The sequence below is a fragment of the Sparus aurata genome, chromosome 24 (assembly GCF_900880675.1).
Source record: "Sparus aurata chromosome 24, fSpaAur1.1, whole genome shotgun sequence".
NCBI lineage: Eukaryota > Metazoa > Chordata > Actinopteri > Spariformes > Sparidae > Sparus > Sparus aurata.
In genome coordinates this window covers 10,964,104-10,986,973 of record NC_044210.1, presented here as the reverse complement: position 1 = coordinate 10,986,973, position 22,870 = coordinate 10,964,104, and the positions used below count along the sequence as shown (strand labels likewise).

General features: G+C 42.1%; 1 protein-coding gene across 4 annotated transcripts in view; it reads right to left on the bottom strand.

Moving 5' to 3' along the window:
- The window catches only part of dmd (dystrophin), a 303,308-nt gene that overhangs the window by 170,163 nt on the left and 110,275 nt on the right, over nt 1–22,870 (bottom strand). For all 4 annotated transcript variants that reach the window (XM_030409547.1, XM_030409548.1, XM_030409549.1 and 1 more), the window contains exons 3-8: nt 18,570–18,662; nt 17,138–17,218; nt 15,678–15,770; nt 10,666–10,767; nt 8,695–8,765; nt 6,662–6,780 (exon numbers count right to left, since the gene is read on the bottom strand). In XM_030409547.1, coding sequence (XP_030265407.1) covers nt 6,662–6,780; nt 8,695–8,765; nt 10,666–10,767; nt 15,678–15,770; nt 17,138–17,218; nt 18,570–18,662 — 559 coding nt within the window. The remainder of the gene's footprint in view (nt 1–6,661; nt 6,781–8,694; nt 8,766–10,665; nt 10,768–15,677; nt 15,771–17,137; nt 17,219–18,569; nt 18,663–22,870) is intronic.

The window sequence follows — 22,870 nt, the reverse complement described above, 5'->3', positions numbered from 1 at the left end:
TTGGCCTGGATTTTAAAGCAACATTATGTAACTTGTTACCATAAAATAACAGCTTCACAATCATGTTGATGGCACAGTGTCTCTCTCTATGCCACTCTGCCCTCCTATCTCTTGTTTCTGCACTATGTAACTTCAGTCAGATTGTAGGATCACAGTGTTACATCCTTTTTTACATCAAGACACAAGTTTTCAACACATAACATTGTCATGACGTGATGAGTTTTGTTTCTACATTATGTCGGACAAATTGTGACGGTCCTGGGATTTGCATTTAAGACAGTGGTGTAGCACAAAATGGCAATTTCTACATCGTGTTGCTTTAAGTTTGAAATTTCAAGGGTCATTTTTCAGTATTTTGGGAGTATGTGTGATAAACTACGCAGCCCCAGACAGCAAACAACGGATCTAATATGAGGAAGTTAATTCAATGAGGTGAGGGCCACTTATTAGGCACCCTAGACGCTGCAGGGCGCTGCAAAAACAGATCCGAGCCATTTTTCTTTTGCGCTCATGAATAACTGTCAGCCACTCTTTGGGCTGTTTTGGGGTTTTTTTTATTCCCCAAAGCATCAGTGTGCGTCAGTCAGCCAGCCTGCCTGCCCTGAATCTCACAGCTAAATTAAGTCCCGAGCAAACTTTTTCCAACAGGTGAAAGAGAAAAATATAAGAGGGCGGCGGCCAGGAGCCTGTGGGCCCCGGCCAGTCAGCCCCGGGGCAAAACTAATAGAGACGGATCACAGTGGCGCCGCGACACGGCAGATAAATGAACACCGCAAGAGGCCGAGACGCAGGCGGAGAGAGGGCGGGAGAAGGGGAGAGGGAGAGCAGGAGGATATGAGAGGGAGAGAAACGTTGGCGCCGAGGAAGGGATGTTTGCGGGTTCGTTAATGGAGCGATGCGCGGCTCACGACTGTTTAATGAACAGGAGAGGGACGGACGAGACGACAGCGGAGAGGGAAAAGACGGAGAGAGGGAAGTCTCGAGACGCAAAGTAACATAAACGAGCGTGCGCGGGGAGAGATGTGTGTGTCGGTGTGTGATCGATAGATAAAGCCGGAGTCATCTTCTCCGGCTGCGGGATACTGATTCATCAGCATTACGGAGAAATCTCCAGGATGTTTTTTTTGTTTGTCTGAGGGGAGAGAGAACAGCTCCATAAGTAAAGCCACACACTCTACACCTGAGCAAGTGAGGGATGTGCACACACTCCGACACACACTCTGTGTGTGTCGGAGTGTGTGCACATCCCTCACTCTGCTCTCCCATCCCCACGATCTCCATTGTAATGATTTTCAGCCGGAGCTACATGTGTGTGCATACTTATGAGGCTCCGCTGTGTGTTTTGTGTGTGAGGATATTTGTATGGATTTCTTTCACAGTGTGTGTGAGTGTGCACGAGGCACACTGACGATGACAGATTCGAAAGGGAGCGCAAAACAAATTCCGAGTAGCGAGGGTCAACATTCAGAGCACACAGGCACAGGTTTGGTTTGTAAGAGCAGCACGTTTATGAGTCTGCTCGCGCGCCGTTTCCCTGCCACTGAGCGCTTAGAGTGGAGAGACACACTTGACACTTTGTGTCGTGACTTCAACCGTCATTATTCATGAAAACAATTACGGGAGTCCATTTTCACCCGTTGAAGAAACAAAATGAGATGAAAATGAGGCTTCAAGTCATTATTATGACATGGAAAGACGAAATCATGAGATTAAAGTCATGTTTATTTGAATTTTTTTTTGACTTTTTAATCAAATAGTTTCAAGGTTCGCTCCTTTTAATTCAAAATTTAATATATGAATAATTTCAACCTTTTATCGTCTCTCAATTTTACCTTATCTCATAATTGCAACTTTAATCTCACAATTAGGGCCATTTTTCTAATAATAATGACTTTTTTACTAAGAATTATATGTTTCAAAATCAAAATTATGACAATTATCATATATATTTTTTTGTTATATGTTTTCTTTGTATCTCATGATTTCAACTTTTCTGTCTCATATTTATGACTTACCATCGGAATATTTCTTTTTAATCAAGGCTGATTTTTTCATACATTTTTTTTTCTCTAACTGGCACAAATGGGCTTCCATAAAAAAATCCTGCCCAGTGGCAGATCAAATAGCATAGTGAAAACAAGGTTGATGGTGTCCTTTTACCACAGCCATTACACTGTGCAATCAGTGTTCACTTCAGAATAAAAAACGGTAAAAGTCAAAGAAGTGGATGCTTGCCTCTTTAGCCACGTTCGGTGGTGTTGTTACTGGGGATCTGAGATAACACCTTCCACTTTTCCAGAAGTTGGGGATAGACTTTTCTTAGTCTTGAGGAGCTGCACTCGTTATAAACAGATACACTTCTAACGTACATTAACTTTCAGATTGATATCTTACTGCTCACCTAATCCTCTGCTTTACCTGCGTTCACCTTCACTTTTCTGCCGCCCACTCCTTCACTCGCTCAACCACAAACTCGCTCACACACGACGGAAGATATCAAAAAAGTTTCACCTTCTTTCTGCTCAGCATGTGGCTGTTTATTACAACTAGGAGACACGCATTACTTGAGAAAAGGCTGCAGGCAGCAAGACAAAAGACTGCTGGGGAAAACAGGAGAGTTTGGAAAAATCCTACACCTGAGTGCAGTCGTCGACGAAAACCCCACCGTCTCAGCTTCAAGTGTGACATTAAGAAAGATTTTAATGGTTGACTCTTCACTTTGGGTCAAACTGAATATGAACACTCTCTGCTCCCACTTTTCATTCTGTGCTCAGTGGATCCGGATTGCTACATTATTTCCTCCCTCACGACTCTGTCCACAGATCAGATTCGGCTCTTAAAAAACCCATGTCTGTGCGCCGTCGAATGTTGACTTGCTGACTTAAGCATCACTCAAATTTGTTTTTGCTCTCTCAAATATTTTGTCAATATACTTCCATTCATAGGCAAGTCGCTGTGTGTATAATGTCTATATTTATGTGTATTGATGTGTGTGTTCTTTCACAGATATCTGTATGCCTCTGCCTGTGTGTGTGTGTGTGTGTGTGCCTTTCAGTGATTACATCTGTCTCTGTAAACACACGCTGTGGAACTGTCATTAGTTCGTATCAGAATAGCTCCTCAAATTATTCCCCTAGAAAATATTCGGCTTTGAACGGCGATATTTAACATACGACTGAGTCGCGCTATTCTCGCACATAACAACAAACTCTAATATTCCATCCACGACTTCTCCGAGTTGCTGCGACCCACGCTAGGTCAGATAAAACTCCAGAATCACGGCTCAGTTGCGGGGAACATGTCTAACCAATGTTCCGTCGTTTGCTGATGTGTTCAAAGACGGCGTGAAAAAAATATGGCTTCCAAGAGATAAAGTTTGAGACTCGAGCTTCGACGCGGCAGCTGGATGTCGGCTTTGATTCGGCGCTAAAGAAGTGAACAAAGGCTCGAGAGCGCAGAGAAACAAAGCAAAGACAAGAAAGAGGAGTGAAAGAGGAATTAGGGGGAGAGGCGCCGCCGGGAGAAATACACAAAGACAGGATTAACAGTGGGAAAGGATACGGGGAAGAAAAAGAGTACTAATGACAGGAAGAAAGTGATTTTTGTAAAACAGAGATTATACGTAGAGATATCCCAACAGGGAAATTATTACATTACATCACAGACTGTACGCTTAGACAACCGCGTCATCGCAAAAATGAAGACAAGGAACGTCATCAAATCCCTCGAAAGCGCAGAACTCAGTGTTAAAATGACTACACTGCTCGCTGAACTTGTCCCGCTGAAGGTTGGCGTTAATATTGAAGAGCAACACAGACACAACAGCTGTGCATGTGGGTTTGCGAGAGCGCCGAGGCAGGTTCGGTCTGTATCCTCTGCACGCCATGTGGCGATCCATCATGTTCTCACTCCCCGCTTGTCAAAGTCAGCAGCTTGCTCGGTGGCCTTAAGCTTCCAACTATGCTGCTTTAACTACCCCTCTAGAGTCAGCATTAAAGTCAGAACGAATACGTAATACGCAACGTCCTGCTGGAGTTTGAAAAAACAGCTGCCGACAAGTGATTTGACTTTTACGATGTTATTAACGTGGTCACCTGGCTGTGGTCCGGGTAGGTTTAGACTCCAAAACTACTGAGTTAGGTTTAGGTACTGAAACGACTTAGTTAGGTTAAGTGCCATATCGTAGGCAACAGGACTCGTTTCAGTTTTTTTTAACGATGTTTCACCTCTCATCCAAGAGGCTTCTTCAGTTCTAACCAACTGGAGGGAGGTTGCAGTCTTTTGAACCCTGCGTGGGAGCGTCCCTACAGAGTAATGCCTACGATATAGCACTCACAGTATCTCACATGATCTGGATGACTGAGAACCTTCATCAACACAACTTGGTTAGGTTTAGGCGCGAAAGCATTTAGCCGGAGCCAAGAGGCATGATCACGCCTGTTTTAGCGTCCGTACACAGGGTATCTAATATGTTTTAAAATTGATTGTATGATCTTATTGATTGGTTTGAAGGCTAGTATAATCTAGACACCATTCTGTACATTCACTATGTAGTTATTAATTATCCTCTGTGCTCCTGCAGTGGCCATTTCAGTTAATCCTGAATCCTGAGAATGTTTTACCCGAGGCACAAACACAATTTCAATACAAATATATTTGTGACTTCATATGGTTTGAACATGAAAAACACACAGTTTGTTCACAGCTTTGGTGATAATCCCTCTTTTAAACATTCATGCAAACAAGTGAGTCGACTGAAAGAAGAAAGAGACGAAACTGAAAAAATAACGAGAGGAAAAGGAGCACAAGGGAAAACGGCCCGAGTCTATCATTATCCCCAAATGTAGAAGTATAGCTTGTGTTAAAAATGCTGCTGACATCACAGACAATTTGCCGTTTCAAAGCAGTAAACATCAAACGAGTGTCCAACTTCCCCGTTCCCTGACAGCCCTTCTTCGCTGAGATACGAGCCACAAAAACCTCAGACAAACATGACGTGAAATCCTTTCATAGCACGAGAAAATGCTCAAAAGGCCCAGGTGGGAGGTTAATGGTGTTATAAGCATTGATGCGCCGCATAATAATGAAACGCGTTCACCCCACTTGCTCCCAACTAGTTATTGTTTATTGTAAGATCAATGAAAATTCATCTGCCGTGATGTGTCGTTTCAAGGCTTAAGCGAGCTGCGAGGGATTACAACGCTCCCCACCGTGTTGGCTCAAAGCCTGAACACAGCACTCACAACGGCGGGGATTAAAGAGGAATGCCGCCGAATAACTCGATCACTGTTTTCACATACAATCAATAGACCATTAGAAAAGATTTTGGAAAATTGGATGAAATAAAAAAGTAATAAATAAAGAGTACAGCAACCGAGTTAAGTCCCTGGTGATATTGTATGGAAGATTTAGAATGCTTGAATTAAAACACATCAGAATAAGATACCCAAAAGAGTTTAACAACTTAAAATATATATTTTCATTTAATTATGAACCTACATATAAAAAGGAATGTGTATTGTATTTAACTTCATTTCTGTGGTTGATTTGTTTAATACATGTGTATTCATGTACCTAATGTAATTTTTAGAAAAAGTCAAGCCAACACACTTTTACTTTATTAATTTACTATTTACTATATTTTTTTAAAGTTAAAATGCTGCATCACAAATACTCTAAAGACCTGGCTGCTCCTCTCTATGACCTGCTTCTTAGGTCAGTATCGAGATGTGTGACATGATGTGTGCATTGCAAGATTTTACTCTCTCTGAAGACTGCAAACAAAATGTTACGTTGCGTAACGTTACGTTACGTTGCGTTGCGTTACATTGCGTTGCGTTGCGTTACGTTACGTTACGTTACGTTACGTAACGTTACATTACGTTATGTTACGTTATGTTACATTAATTGCAGTTGCAATTGAGTTTCAACCAGAATTTTGGTCGGATCTTCTGTATTGATTCCTGTAGCCATTTTCCTATATGTATTGATTCATCATTACACTCCTACTGCTGAACAGAAAAGTGCATCTCTAACAATAATCATGCCTGGTTTAAAACCCTTGTTTTAAAAATGGCAGACTGACTTCTTCAAATTTGAGTGGTGAACAAGGAAAATCTGATTATCTGGTAAGTGAAGTAAAACCTTTTTTGTACCTGCTGTATGTTTGCAAAAAAACCCACCACCACTATTATCACAGACAGCTGCCCACCAAAGACACTGTTGCAATAAACTTTGCCCCCTATCAGCTGTACTCACTTTATCCCCGCCTGACAGTTTTGATTAAGAGTCTGTAAACTGGTCTGAGGTCAGCAGCAACACATGTCAGCAACTTCTAACACTTGTTAGGAGGCGTCTCCGGTCCTATTTTGCACAAATTCAGAGGACTTTTTTGCCGACCAGTCGGTCAGTTTGTGCATCAGCGATCAAGTCCTTCCACCAAGGTGACCACAGTTATCGCCATGGCAACTCCCATCCGCAGCATGACACATCGTGTTCAACTGGGCCAATTAAGGTGCATGATTGGAAGGCGTGAAATACGATGAGAGCTGTAACTCACCTCCAATATTCTTCCCTGGAATTACTGGTGTGTGTGCTTGCATGTGCATATGTGTGTGTGTGTGTGTGTGAGCATGCGTGTGTGTGTGTGTGTGTGTGTTACCCTCAGGGTCCAGCAGTCTCTCTATCCCCAGGTGTTGTTCTGCCTTATTAAAGGCGTGTTCCAGTCTGTCGATCGCAGACGTCTTCTTCTCCACTGAGCTCCAATCAAAAAGCTCAGGTCTGCGGAGGCAAAGGAGAAGTCAACGGGGATCATCCACTCGCTGTATCTATATTTAAATTGATACAAATATAGAGGAATAGCCCAAGTATTTATTAGATCATGTCCCTGGTCGATCATTTTGTTTGTTGTTGTGGGCAAATTCTTGAGCATATGTTGCGTAAAAGCCGACAAAGACCTTCTCTAAAGTAAAAGGGCTGACACTGTAGCAATAAAAAAGTTTTTTTATTATATAGCCTATAGATTAATTGTCTAAAAATGAAATACACTGTAATTAACTCACTTCAGCTGATGCAGTCAGGTTTATTTTTGGAACTACTTCAAGTCAGCAGCCATGTATTCATCTGCCGAGCCGTGACAGCTGCTCATGCTCTCCGGTTAAGCATCTTCTCAGTAAACAGTGAACGCAGACCATATTCATGCAAAACCCTATGTTGATTTTTGCATGTTATTGGATTTAAACATTTAATCTGCGAGGTCTGCTGTTCGGTAAACAACGACGTCATCGGCGCGGAGCAACAGAGAGATGATCTGCAGGACGATGGCTTCGGTTGTGTGTGATCTCCCACTTTGTATTCATGTGAGGACACTGCTGACAGATGTTTATGCGAGCTAACCCTGATTTAATTCATAATTACACAAGTCCAGTCCTGAGACCCAAACTCTCGTGGGGATTCATAAAGGCAGATTATCACGGTATTAGCCACTCAAAGGCAAAGAGAAAGACTTGTTCCAAGGCTCCATTTTTAGTTATCAGCATCACTAGGTGAGGGTCTCTTACTTCTGGTACCAAACCACGACTTTGTGGTTCCATTTTGGCTGTCAATAGAGCCATTTTCATCTGTTTGCCGTTATTAAGTAACTAAAGGTTTTATGTTAGACGATTGTGATGTTATGTCTAAGATGTATTGTGCTGCAGAGAAATCCACTGAAGTTAGCATACTAGCTAACTGCACTGCTAACTGAGCTAATCAAGTAACGACTAGTGTCACAGTTGTATTAAAATAACAGTTCCCAGGAAGAGCATTTAAACTGACAGTGTGCTGCCCCCGAATCATTTAGAGTTTTGAGCCAAAAGTTGGTTAATTCGTACATATTGTATAATATTTCACTGCTTGGTCAATTTAGGCAATAAAAGAGCGGTTTGGAGGGTTCTGAGCGTGCTGTATCAATTTCTGACAATAAAAAAAAAAAAAGAGGCCATATTTTAACTCCTATTGGACAGATTTTGGAGAAGTTTTAATCAATTGAGAAGTTTTAGAGGATGCTGAATCAACTGGATTGGAGAGGTACCTTGTGCATTTGAAATAAGTGAAACTCTACAATGAGGTTGGTCAATAGTACTAAAAAATATGAGGGGTGATAACTGAAATGTACTTGGTGCAAATGACTCCAGACAGATTTTATCACAGTAAGAAGATTGCAACCCGAAAATAAAGAACTGAAAAGGATCCGACACATTACTGGCAGCGACACTCGCAGCTCAGCTCATTGGCAGCTTCCTCCATGTCCACGCATTAACTCATTAGCTTTAAATGAAGACTATGTCATTCATCTAGTTGGCTTTCTCACACAGTGCATCCCTAATAGCCAGCTGGGTGCGAGCTGGCAGCACCTGACATATTCATAGTCTCTTTGCCTTTGTCTTTCCATTTCCTTTCTGTTCTTTTTCTGAGTACGTCGTAGTAATGGGCTCATTTTCCAACTCAAAGTATCTCTATTTAATAAAATGTGTGAACAAAAGCACTATTAAGGCAGCTAAATAAATCCCTGACTGCGTCTCCCTCTGTGCACCATTGACATTCCCCTGTCTGCTCAGTCCTCCTCTCTGTCTACTGCTTTATTTTCTTTCTGTGTCGCTGCAGACACACACACACACACACACACACACACACACACTAGACATTTTACAGTACCTGTGGCTGTGGATGAGGGCATTAAAGGCCAATCCATCATTCCAGCTACTGGAGAAGTTAACCACGTTGACCTGAGGACAGAGATAATGGATATTAAAGGGCCAACCTTTGAATGCAGTGTGACACCTACTATTGAAAGACCATCGGCCGAGCACTGGTTTCCATTTTCATAGGTAGATATTAGATTGAAGACATCTTTTCTCTCTCAAATTGCCAGTTGGAGCTTTTAATACATGGATTGACAGACTACCGAGGCTAAAAATGGGTTTTTAATGTAATATAAAGCAGTATGGAGCTCGGGAAGTACTGCAGAGTCGACTGACTGTTCACTTAACCTCGCCCTCCTGCCGCTACACCTGTCAAGCTTTCCAATCTGTGGAAAAACAGAAAGTTTATACTGGCAACAGTGGCATACTACCATCAACTTTTGTACGGTGAGTGTTCTTTTTTAAACAGAAGTAACCAAAGGAAAGCACAAAGCTAAAGCTTAACGTAGATATTAATGATCTACATGTTCATTTATTGCAGCGTGAAGCCAGTTTCATAAAGATGTTTTTTAATGTTAAATAAAAATGTTAAAGGACACATATTTTGCTAATTTTCAGGTTCATAATATCCATTTTTTTTGGGTTCCTACTAGAAAAGGTTTACATGTTTTGATGCCCAAAAAAACATCTTCTCCTGTCTCATTAAGGCCCCTCCCTCCGAATACCCAGTCTGTTCTGATTGGTCAGCTCACACATGCATGAGCCTGCTCTGCAAACATTACAACTTGGATGTTCAATTGAATTTCTGCTTTATTGATCTCTTTTTCATCTTCGCTCCGAAAAAGAAGTCTTGGAGGATGATGACTAGCCGATATAATGAGTTTGGCTGGAGCTTCTGTAGTTTAACCTCACAGAAATCCAAGCTGCTAACCTTAGCCTCAATGTTAGCGTCACTCACTTAGATTTGCATTTAGGTAAGGCAACTTTTGATTTTGATACTGAATCAAGTGCACACATTTTCCTAACATAACCAATAAGCGACATTATAATGTAGTTAGCTTATAGTTCGCTCCAAGGCCGCGGTAAGCTAATTAGCCAGGCGTGTTAATGTTAGAAGCTTACATCACTGCAGACAGACTTTTAAACTACATTTGCTTCTGCTTTTGTTGGTTTTGGAAATGTGATAAAAAAGGACACCACCCTCCGAACACTTTAGACACCATCAATGTCTTATTGTTATGCACTCATGAGTAATTTGTAACTCAGGATCAGTTATTCCTAATTACAAAAATAAAGACCTTACTTCAAAGTTGTGTACAGGGAGACATTCCAAGCAATTTGGGCAAAAGAAGCTGTAAAATGTTATCAAAAATTATTGAGAGCACTCCAACCAATTGAGCCTAGAGACGTCAATACAATAGAGAAGAACTCAAGCCAGAAGAAACCAAATTAAAAAACTCATCCCAACTGCGGAAATTTTAAGGTTAATTGAAATCTTTTTTTTTTTCACCCTGACAACATATTTTTTTAGGAGTAGGGCTCAAGTCTCTTCGTCTTTTTAGTTTCGTACTCAGGGCTATAAAATGATAATCATCTGATGGCAGTAATCCCAGATCTGGAACACCACCAAATCCTAATCCATTATTCCTTGGCTCACTGCCTATCTGTCCACCAATTTCATGAAAATCTGTTCATGAGGGGTTTTGAGATATCCAGTCAGACAGATAGTCAGACGACATAAAAAACAGAAGGTTTTTGGCAGAGGGAAAAGCATTTTCTACCACTAAAAATAAAAGAAAGGCGTCATTTCTCTCTTGTGCTCACTAGGTTTGAACCTTCTGCTTTAAACTGAAACGATGCTACATTGACACTCATAAGACAACGGTTGTCTATGGTGTCACAAGGGATAGAATTTCCCGAAAACACAGAAGAAACAACTTGAGAAAAGAACTCTTTGTAAAAGAAAGATGTAAAAGGTACAGACCTGAGGGTACTGGCGTGTGTTCTGACGAACCCAACTCAGCAGAATCTTCTCACTGTTGGTCTGCTGTAGGCCCGCCATCACATCCTTCATCACATCCTTTACCTGCGCACAAAAAGAAAAGTATTTGGATGGAAGCAAATGATCTGATTCCAACTTACCAGAGCTAAAAAATTTGAAGTGCATCCCGTGGAGGTCTCGAGAGGAAAGTAAATCGGGATCATTAGTAAGAAAAAGGTTTCACCCGCCAGTACACAAGAACAAGTTTTATCAGTTGCATATCTGGTGTGCAAAGTTAGGTTTTAGTAATTGGAGCTACCTTGTCGGGATGGACCTTGTCAAGTGTAAAAGTCACAACAGTGTCATGGTGCTGAATAGTTTAGGTATTTCCTCTGTTTAAAGACTCTCATGTGTAGGCTTGCTGAGGTTGTCGTTATTATGTAACGAGAATAAGGCGAATTGACCGACATAATCCTGGTGAAGGATTGTTGCAAAAGTGCCTAATAGACAATACTTCAGATTGAAACCCAGTATTTAATAGAAAACCTCATAACGTTAACGAGGGAAACAGAGTTGGGCACCTCAATGAGAAGTTGGAGGTGTGCAGCCTGTCGCCTACATCTTCTCATCCTTCAGCTAAACATCTTTGTCATTACTCCCACAGACTGAATCAAACTACTCCCAGACATCTTTCAGACTGATCTGCTGTCAACAAATGCTAAAAATGACTGTTGTTTTGCTCTGTTCTTCTGCATTTTCAACATCTGTTCCCCAATTCTGTTTTTATCCTTGTGTCTCATCAGGGTTTTTTTTTTCTGGATTTGCCCCATCTGCTTCTTCTGCTTTTGATTGCCTGCCAGTTATTGTTCCTTGGATTTCAGCTTTATCTTATTAAAGCTCACTTTTTGGGTTTTCTTCAACTTGGTGTCTTGCATTTGGGTTATTTTTGCAAACATCCTGACAAAGAGGACACTAGACCAATGGAGGCACTAGATGAGTTAAGCTTAATAAGCTCATTAAGAATCCCCTTGTGGGGAATATCGTTAGCAATAGTACATTTAATGACAATCATGACAGTAGTTGTCATAATATTCTGCTCATGACCAAATATTGATGGACAGATGGACCTAAATAATAACTGACAATTGGACTATTGGCCTATCTTGCCAATGTGTGGAACTACGCAGTGTGTGTGCACAATTTAAGGCCTGCAACCGAGGATATTTTGTTTGTCATTGTGCGGATTTTTAGTGAATTGCAAAGGGACAGTTGGACTGCAAAATGCATGTAAATATGCCTGTTTGAACCCAATATCTACCCAGAAAGGATTAAAATTCACAGTTAGCTGCTGGCTACTGTTAGCAGTTACCATCAAACACACCCATAACCACTCTCTTTCACAGTGCGCGCGCACACACACATACGCGCAAAAACTCTTTTCAAAGAGCTACCCTGACGGACAGAATAACAGATATTGAAATCCATGCTAATACGAAGCCAGGCGATGTAAAATTACCATAAAGAGACCTTTTTAAAAAAAAATCTGCTGCTTTCTAGCAAACTTTCGACACGGCCTGTCAGAGGATACTTTGCATCTCCACACACACACACACGAAGGTACCTCCACATGGTAGCATGCACTCAGTCAAAGGACACTTGTGTACACACACATATCCATGCATAAGCCGGTGTGTGGATGTGGTTGCATCCTCACAGGCTGGAGTTTTTGGCAGTTGTGAGTGACAGTTTTGGAGCACTTGTTCAGGGCTCGGGGGGGAGAGGGAAAGAGGGAGAAGAGAGGGAGACGTTACACTTTTCACTGCCCGGTTGTGCATTGCTTATGCATATCTTACCCTCACCTCTCTATCTGCCACATATACACTCTCACACACACATACATTGTGTACGTGTGTGCACGAAAAAAGGCTTGTTTTGTTTCCCTCCACTCTTCTCTTTTCCCCTAGAATCCGTGCTCCTACTTTCTTATACCACTCGGCTCTCCACTTCTGCTTCCTTCTCCATGCTTTCTGCACTCCTACACACACACACACACACACACACACACACACACACACACACATTCATGCAACAAGGCAGCGCAATGAGTGTTAGAAGAGCTCTGAGCAAAGGCTGGACAGAGGAGTGAAAGACAAGGTGCCAAAAAAAAAGACTTGTAAAACTCAACCTAGTCAAAAAAAATTGTTAGAACAGTCATTTACACACACACAAATACACACACACGCATGCACACACACAGTTGAAAGAGTCATTTGTGCTGTTACACACACAAAGGTACACACTAACACACGATGTGCAACTAAACCTATTAATAGAGTTCGCTGTAATTTGGTGCTGAGGTGAATTCCCAGCAAGGACACACACACACACACACACACACACACACACACACACACAGGTTTGTTAGCGATTCCTCATAGAATGTGGCCTGCCGGGTAAAAAGGGACTCATTTGGGAGTAGGTCACTGCATGCATTTCCACTTTAATTGGAGGGGCGCTTTGACAAAGACTGCTGTAGACACACACTCACACTCACAATGACACACACACACACACACACACAAAAGTACTCACAGACTGGCATACGTGCCCACACACAAGCAAACGGTAACCTCCAGGGCGTAGCAGCCTTTGACAGTCTCATTCACACGCACCACATACGCAAGCACACACATATGTTACCCACGATCATGCCACACACACACACACACACCTCATTATAGAATTGTGTTTTGCTATTAATCGCGTCATTAAGTCTATGCCAAAACTAGTGTGATTGAGACATTAGCCTCCATCCAACTTAATGAGGAATGAAATACAATTAAACCGCATTTTAATTTAAGCTATTAAAACTTGGCTCCACGTGAGGCTGGAGTCCATCATGACACAGATTTTGAACTTTAAGTACAGATTAAGGGGGAGAGGTAGCCAACAGAGGAGGGCGGAGGCAGAATGTTTTTCTATAAATTGGCAGAAAGATGAAAGGCGGCGGGGGGAGGCAAAAAAAAAAGACCGGGAGGGAACGAGACATCAAGAAAAAAAAAGAACATTAAAGGAAAACTTTGGAGCACCTTGCACTGTTTTTGCACTCGCATTAATGCGGCTGCTGGATGTACTTTCTCTCCAGAGTTATGATGTCGGGTATTTTACCTGTGCTCGCTCAGGTTTTCTGGTCATAAATAAATAAGACCAGGAGAATACAAGATTCTTTATCACGCTGAAAATACGATCAAAATTTACAATATCAATTAAATGATATGGTTGTAGATCAAATTTTATTTCAGATTTGAAAGGTATTTGAACCAAAATGTAATATTTCAGGCATATAGACAACTGGTGGCATTACATAGACACACGAAATCACCAAAGTTGTTTATTACTGTTTTCACTTAAGCTGCAACTGTAACGTTAAAAGGATAAAATAAATAAAAAAACATTTAAATATAAAACATGTTGTTCCAACAAGTGTAACTACAGTCTCAATATTTCCCCACCGACTAATAAGCTTGTGCTTTTTAAAACAAAAGACGCTGGCTATCCGAGTCCTGTATTTAATGAAAACCAAATATTTCCCACTGCTGCTGCTGCTTCACGTTAACTTCCAGCGAGGTGACCAACGCCTTTTCCCACATTAACGTTATCAAGGTTCCCTTTTGCTTCCTCTGCCATCATCCTGTCGGTCAACACTAATAACTCATGTTATGTTATAGGTGATAAAAAAGAGACCCGCACTACTGTCTGCTGCATTTCTGCTTTTGCGCTAAGTATTGATCGAAAAAGCAAGGTTGTGACACCAGCAGAATCCGCCTACCACCGTGAGCCTAGTTCTGACCCGTCTGACGTTTCTGCTGTGCACGTTTAATGTTCCGTGCAGCTGCGCGAGCATTTTTCAATTCAGTGTATCTAACACAACAGCAACATCTCATACTAGTTGCTTGCTTGAGGTAAATACAGCCTGCCATTGCTGTGACCAAACCGGAAAATTAGATCCCCGATCTAAAAGAGTTGATATCAATGAGATACGAAAGCATCAAACATACAGTTTTTAAAAATAAGTGATGAGAGAAAGAAAAACGGCGTCAGAAATCAAGGAGTGAAAATATTCCAGATGTTGTAGTGAATTAACTGAATAAGAAACCCACAATAAAATAAAAAAGTGGTATTTATTATTAGGATAGATGCATTTGATGTGATTGGAAAGTTACTGATGTGTCAGTGAATGAGGAACCTTGATTTTTCTTTTCCCCAATAGAACATTTTTGTTACCTTTAGGCACCAACATGTTTTCCTGCCTCACGGGGAAACTTTTTATTTTCTTGTCTTGGCGCATTATATAATTATTTTTCCTTTTGAGTTCCCTGCAATCCGACGGCCACCTTCACCTTGACAGCTACAATCCAGGAAACAGTGCTCATTCCAAATATCACAGAGAAAAAGATTCAGACCGACACAGAAGAATAATGTGCAGCATTTTGTTCCTGTAACCTGAAATGAAATTGAGTATTGCAGGAAGCAATACCAACACCCAGCAAGCTGTATATAAGCCGTCTATGTTGTGGGAGATTCAGTTTGTGCATCTAAGACAAAAGGCAATTTCAGCTGTTAAAGTGACGCTTCCCGGTGAGAAAGCTGTGTATTTGATCACCTCATCATCACGAGCGCTGTCGTCTTGCTCATTGCAGCTTGTTTAGCCTCGCTATAAAACTTTGTGCGGCACTCTTAATGGGTTCCACTGAATACAGTCTAATTACACATTAAGATGGAAACATACAATTTTGAGTTCAGGGACACTGCACGCCTCTATTTTCCCGCTTTACGAGGGCTTTGTTTGTCTCAGTGAATACTCATTAAGGTCAAAGGTGATAGAAAAGCATTCAGTCAGAACAGAGACAGCTTTCTCAAGTGCACAGAGAGGATTCACTGCAAAAAATAGTAGAACTTTATATAATATAAAATGTGTATTGCCCAGAAACACCAACAAAGAAACACACACACACCTGCCAGTGGAGAATGATGCTCCAGATGAGCCCGAGAATCAGTTTGTGATTCCCATCAACGATGTCCGCCGCTCCGATATTCACCAATTCAACCTGGAGGAGGAGACAACAGACAGGCACATCTTAATAATGGTTCATTTCACAATATACAAGCCAGTACCTTTGTTTGAAATGAAGCAGTGTCTTGTTACTTGTTTTACAGGTTTTACACTCCATGTGGACATTAGCAACAGATAGTAAGACGCGCCTACAGTGGCGGGTTCACAACGCGCGTACACTCTGCTTTGATGATTAACATTCTCATGCACGAAGTAACATCGCTGCCACAAATATTTTGACACAATTAAGCAGCAAAACTAAAAGCAGTATCTATACATTTGATAGGATGAAGGAAACTTTCCAGAGGGAACAGAATTAAATGTTAAGCATCAGAAATAAACATTTTTCAGGAGGATGGCTTCTTAATTTGTATAACAATGACCATTTCATGACCAGGCCCACCAGATCCACAGACTGAGATCTGTCATATTCCTTATATTTACACAGGGACAAGCATCAGAGAACCTTCCCCTCAGTTAAATCTGTGTGCATTTGCTCATCTGCAGTCAAACAGAGTACCTGTCCCTCAACAAAGACGATGGCCACTGCTTAAATAGCAATGCGCCGGCCCCTGGCCCACCTGTCTCTTAAAGGGAATGGGAGATGACACTGTGACCGGTTTAATTCATGTTAGGCCCAAAACACACCGCTGAGTAATTAAGAGTCTGAATACAACTCCTTTGCACCTTGTGCCTTGCTTTGCAAACAGGTTGCACACGTTTTACCAGCGACAGGGAGTTGGATAGGCCCTAAAAGCACTCCTTTTAGTCAACTGTGATAATAGATATGTTTGTGTGTCACATTTCTTTCATCTTCTTGTGACCTCCTTATATTTAGGTCCTTTGGCAGGTCCTGCAACCCGGGCTAGGAACCACTGCCCTAACTGTCATTTGCTAAACCTTATGGAGGCCCGTGAATAACATATCTCGGCATCATCTTCAACACAAATGCTGATTTTAAAGCCATATTTATACACCTATCTGGACTAAATTAACTTCTTCCTATGTATGGAACAGAGACGATACATTAGAAAATGGAGAAAAAATGGAGAACAGGCCAGAGGAGAAGAAAGACAAAAGAAGAACTAGTAAAAGAGCCAGCCAAAAAACATGTACACAGAAGTGAGACAATAACATAAAAGAGATAGAGATATATGTTTTTCTTAGACAGGGAAGTAAACACATTGTGAAAGAGACGAGGTACACGGGAACAAAGTTTGAGAGGAGATGTAGAGAAACCTTAATTCAAGCACTTGTGTTGCCCGACCGGCGCTTTATTTAATGTTTATTAATGAATCCATATATTTACACACAATCAGGACAAAAGGGGGAAAACGTGCGTCGGCGTGCACGCGTACTCACATTGTTCTTCTGCAAGATCTGCAGAGCGCGGTTGACATTGTTGAGCGAGTGAACACGCGTGAATCCTCTCTCCAACCTCACCTACACACACACACACACACATAAAACCAGACAGAGGAGATTACTGAGGCATAAACAGACCTTGCTCAGGGGCGTCCGCGAGCGCCACAAACAGCCACATTACAATAAAAGTGGGCATTTGTGTGTGTGTGTGTGTGTGTGTGTGTGCGCCATTACAAGAAGGCGATAGAATCAAACAAAGGACACAGATGATAATGTCGCTCCACGAGGTACAAAGTGGGGAGAGACAGGTGATGGAAAGACGGAGAGATAGAGAATAAAAAGAGAAAAAAAACATAGCAGAAGAAGAGGAAGAGAGAGGGAGAGGTTCCAGCGAAACAGACAGAGTGGAGGAGGTGAAGAAGAGCTGGAGGGGAGACAAGAAAACAAGGTGGGAGTGGAAGTTTGATTAAGACTGTGGGATGTGCCGGTGTTTGGTGTGTTTGGTGTGTGTGTGTGTGTGTGTGTGGGGACGGACGGATACGCTTAGGGTTTTTTTTTAATCTCGGCACTTTGGCACTTCAGTCCCCCGTTATTCTTTCCTCAAATAATGATTTCGGCATTCAGGTCGGGGAAAACGGTTAGTTTAAGGTTAAGCTGAGGTTAATGCAGCGTTTACAGTGTGGGATATGGGACATAAAGCTGTGATGTGAAACTTGTCCGTGGGGCAAAACATTGTGTACAGCTTATGTCATTTGTTTCCAGCTATACTGCCGTCTCATGTACCCCTATACCATCTTTTTAGATAAGTCAACCACCCCTTCTACCACCGGTCATATGCATTATATCTTTGTACACCCAGAACCCAGAATCAGAGCCGATCTCAAATACATCTTTACAGAGCTTTTTTACTTTCCACCCTCTGCCCAGGTAAATGGGACTCGACCTGCCTGCATGATTCTGGTTAACGAGGCTGATAACTGAAGCTAATTTGAAATAATTACGTGTTCAGTTACAATAAAGGTTAATCAGCCTTTAGCAGCGGCCGTTCAAGGTGCTGAATATGGGATTTAACGGCAGATAGGACTTCTTATCAACCAATTATTTTGAAAATTTGGTTTGTTTTAATACCATTTCTTGAGTCTTTGTGATTCGCGCCTCAGGTAACGGGCCCTTTTGGGTTTCCAAGTGGTTCCATTATTTATACTGCCTCTGTAGCTGCAAATGTGAAATAAACTGTCCAGACATCGGACAATCTGCACCGGATCCTCGTCTCCAAACTCTTGATGACAGAGAGTTAAAAGTCTGGCATGACTCTGGCGTCGGGTTTGTCCTCTCTGTTTGTGGATGTGTGTGTGTTTGTGCCTGTTAATACAGCATGCCCCTGTGTTTGTGCATACGTGTGTGTGTGTGTGTGTGTGCGCGTTCATACCAGCGCGTGTCCTGACAGCCCCTCCAGCAGCTCCAGCAGGCGTCGTCCATCACACAGGTCTGAGAACAGATCCTCCACGGGCGGTTTCCCAGTCTAAAACAAAGACACACGCACGATTGTCAATTTTAACCGGCTGAATCAAAATGAAATGTATAATGTGCGACAGATTTCTGCAGTCTGCGAGCGTGTCGGATCATTTTTCTGCAAAGGAACAGCCAAGCCTCGAATGAGAGCAACAACTGCAGGAGGTGACATCAGGTCAATTTACTTGTTCCGTGTAAATGTCAAAGGTTCGGGGCCTCGCACGGAAGACGCGGCGCTTCATTTGCCGACGCCCACGTCAGAGTTTCTGGGAGTATAGTGAGACATCTCTCGAGTAATCACAAAACCAGCCCTGCGTTAAATGTGAAGATAGCAGCTAATACCCAAGAGGTTGCTCTTTATCAGCGCCGATAAGTCTGGGATTACAAGCTCGCAGTTACTTCACATGGAAAATGCTACGGGCTGAATACAGTGACAGTCTTCTCTGAGCCTTCGCGGCAAGAGGAGTTGAAGTGCTTCTTCAGCACAAAAAACATACATTTTAGGTAGTTTTTAAAAAAATTTAAACCCATAATGTCAGGGAGCTTCAGTAAAATGTATACATATGGTTTTTTTTTTTTATTTCAGATGTAAGCTTTAGCAACACTTTCATTGCAGGGCTGCAGAATGACAGTAAGCTAGGCATCAGAATCAGTCATGAGTAGGTCATCAGATGCTAATGTGTCAAACTGAGCCGTGTGAACTAATGCATCCTGACTTCTTGCTGGTGGAAGACGCCAAAACGGCACAAAAAGTGGCTCAAATCACCACAATTATCCGCCCAAATAATTTTCTACCCACACAATTACATAAAAAGTAGTCCAACCCGGCCAATCTGGCATAACTGCCCGGGATGACAGATTTAAACAAATGTTGCCGAAGAATCACTCTACGCAAAACTTTCATCCTCCCATTATTCACTCACACGCACATTTTCCCCTCGGCAGCCTCCGCAGGGCCGCGGCTCTTAACTTGAATCTGATCAATTACCTCAATTCAACGTGGATATTGCAAATGACCTTCATATGCACAGAGCTTATTAGAGGTGTCATAACAGATTTAAGATCAGCTAATCTGGGCTAATTTTAAAGCAACACTTGATTTAGCATGGTAAGTATTGTTTGAAAAAGGGAGAAAAAGCCCACTGAGGTGAGTAATTATGAGAAAGTATAAGAGGAATTGGCGAAGACAGGAGAGGGGCAAGGACACAGACACCAACTAAGCAATGGGGGAGACGGGCTTCTTTAAAGAAAAGCGTCTCTTCTTTGTGTTTTTTTTTTTTTTTTTTTTTTTTTCCCCTGCAGCGTCATGTACAAATGACATCATGAATCTTTCCCGCATTATTACCGTCCTCGTTACTGTGGCAGAAATCTCTCCACTTGCATCGATCATGCATTATTACAACAATCCTGCCATGTCCCCCACTCCCTGCATCTAAAATGCATTATCGCCCCGGCAGTGAGACAGAAAAGAGACGGAGAAAGAACATAGTAGAAAATGAGCCAGAACTGAAGAAATAAACACAACGTAGGAGAGAAAAGTGAAGAAAAAAAAAAATCACTTTTCTACAATAAAGAAATTCAGTTATCAATCTTCCGAGAAACGACCTCTTCCTATCAGTGTCTCATTTTCTCACATTTTCCTCGTCTTCCTCTGCTCTCTCTCTCTCCCACACACACACACACACACACACGCACACACACACACACACACTCTCTCGTCTCGTATTTTTCTCCCTCCGCCTCTTTTTCCCATCCCTCCCTGCCCTCGACCTACGCCTCTCGGCATCGTCCTGAGACTCGCTGTTATTGAGTCATTCTCCACACCGTGTGCGTGCGCGTCGGGAGAAGATGTGTTACTTGAATGGCTTGTTGACTGCGTGTGGGCGTAGGTGATAAGTGAAGAGACCACAGATGATCGCAGATAAAAGAACGGGGGGGGGGAGGAACGCGGCCAAATAAGAAGCATATGCACATTTTAATATCGCCACGCTGGGAAAACAGAACACACTCGTAAACAAACAGAGGCTCCTTCTCTTTCTGCCCACTCACACCTGTTCAAAAAACATCTCCCTCTTGTCCGTTCAACGACGCCCTCCTCCATATTTCCAGCACACTCCAACAATAAAAAACAGTTCTTCGGGTGTTCTCTAGGCAGAATTGACGTTCCCTTAATTGCAGCTCTCAGAGGAATCCACTTGAACCCTCAGAAAGCGGCCTGCGCTCACGACTGAAGAATCGTCAGGAGTGTGCGCACGCTGAGACGGGGTTGCCGCTCGCTCAAAAAGACTCGATCGAGGGTAGATGTTTTATTGATTCCACAGCTAATCAAATCCAAACGTTTTCTTTTCGGTCCCGCTGATTTCATGGATCTTTGAACAGAGCAGACGGCAGCGTTTTCTGGTGTCCTTCGATCCAAAGACTCTCAAGTACCATTGAACAAGATGAGCTGGACCGGGGAGTTGCACAGGAGGACCTTGACATATGACCTGTTGTGACAACAATATAACTCAGTGGCATCGACATCAGTGAAGTCGCAGCACTCTCACAAACGAGGCTGCTACATGATAACCAATCCAAAGTCCCATGTTTGGCACTAATTTCTGCTTTTTAGGACTGTGTCGATAACCGTGGTTGGGTCGGAGCAGGAAATGAATGGTAGAAACTGAACAGGACATGTTCAAAATAAGGGGAAAATGACTAGACCGTCCTCAGAAGAATAACACCAGCATCAGTGGTTAGGCAAGTGCTCCTTATGATCAAGTGTGGTGCAGCAATTGTGATGGAGCAGAGATGAAGGTCGGGTGACGGTGTTACAGAACGAACACAGAGAAGGCAAACTGAGGTGGATGGATGGGTCAACACGATATCACATCAAATCTGTTGAAACCAATAAACTTGGCAAAAATAGTGTAAAGTGTTGCGTGATGATTTAGCGGCTCCTAAAATGTTCGTAGCTTCTTGTGGAAAGTCAGTCTGGAGCTCTGACAATGTAATCTTTATTTTTACCCCAAAGCCTGTCTGCCTCCTAAAGCCCGTCCTTGTCACGCCACATAAAACAATCACCTAAATAACACTGATACAAAAGTAAAGAAGTCCGATTCTGACGACAACCCAGAGCCAGATGTTCAGTGATAGAAAGCTCCGCTTTGTATTATTTCTTAACATGTTTAACCTTGATCAGTACTGATCTTGTCTGTTCTTATCAGCCAGAGTTATGGCTCTGAGAAGAAGTGGTGTGACGTTTGTCTGACTTTGGGTAAATCAAGTTTTACCGCCCCAAAAAAAAAAAAAATCCAGAAGCTGTTCATATCTGAATAATGTTTTTATATCCATTTTATGTCCTTAGGCTGAACTGTGACATCTATTTCTTTGGATCTACAGTTGAAAATGTGTTCTATGCGGTACACTTGAGGGATTGACTGATTTATACCAAGGTTTTCTTTTCTTTGTTGAGAACAAACCACTGCTGCTGCTGCTGCTGCTGCTGCTGCTGCTGCGCTGCTGCTGCTGCTGCTGCTGCAAACCCCTGAAACACATTCAATCCTATAAAAACAGGGATGCTTCTATAAATTGTGGCCATGCTGGGATTGTGTTGTGTGTCTCCAGTGAAAATAACAAAATGAAGTCTGCTTTAACAGCATGACTACTTAAATTGCTTGATATTTCGCACAATGAAATATATAATGCAAATAGAGGAATTATTCACAGTTGATTAAAAATTTAAATTGTAGATGCTGGAGCACCCCCTCTGGCAATAAATCCTTTTAACAAATATTGCTTTTCGTTAAAAAAAAAAATCCATAATTTGCTCCTGGAACAAGATAGGACAGAACATCCAATACTATAACAGCTGCACAGCGTGTTGCATGGTCTGGAATTTGTTTGGTTAAGTTAGAAGTTTTCAGTAACTGGGTGTGTATAAGGCACTGATCAGGAGGAACAAACAAAGATGGACTGTGGTGCCGAAACTGAAGAGTGTTCTTTCACTCTGTGGAGGCATTTCTTCATCAGAAGTCACACAACATTGATATGTTGAGTTTTAGTTTGTTTCTCCATGCATCTCCCATAGACTTTGATACAATTGTCACCGCAGCCTGGCATCGTAGAAATATTCAGTGACGTAATGACCCTTCCCTCTTCTTTGGGTTCCTTGACCGAAATGAGTTATTTACATACTGTTTTTAATGTTTAGCTGTGCTACCATTAGTTGTAAAAGCA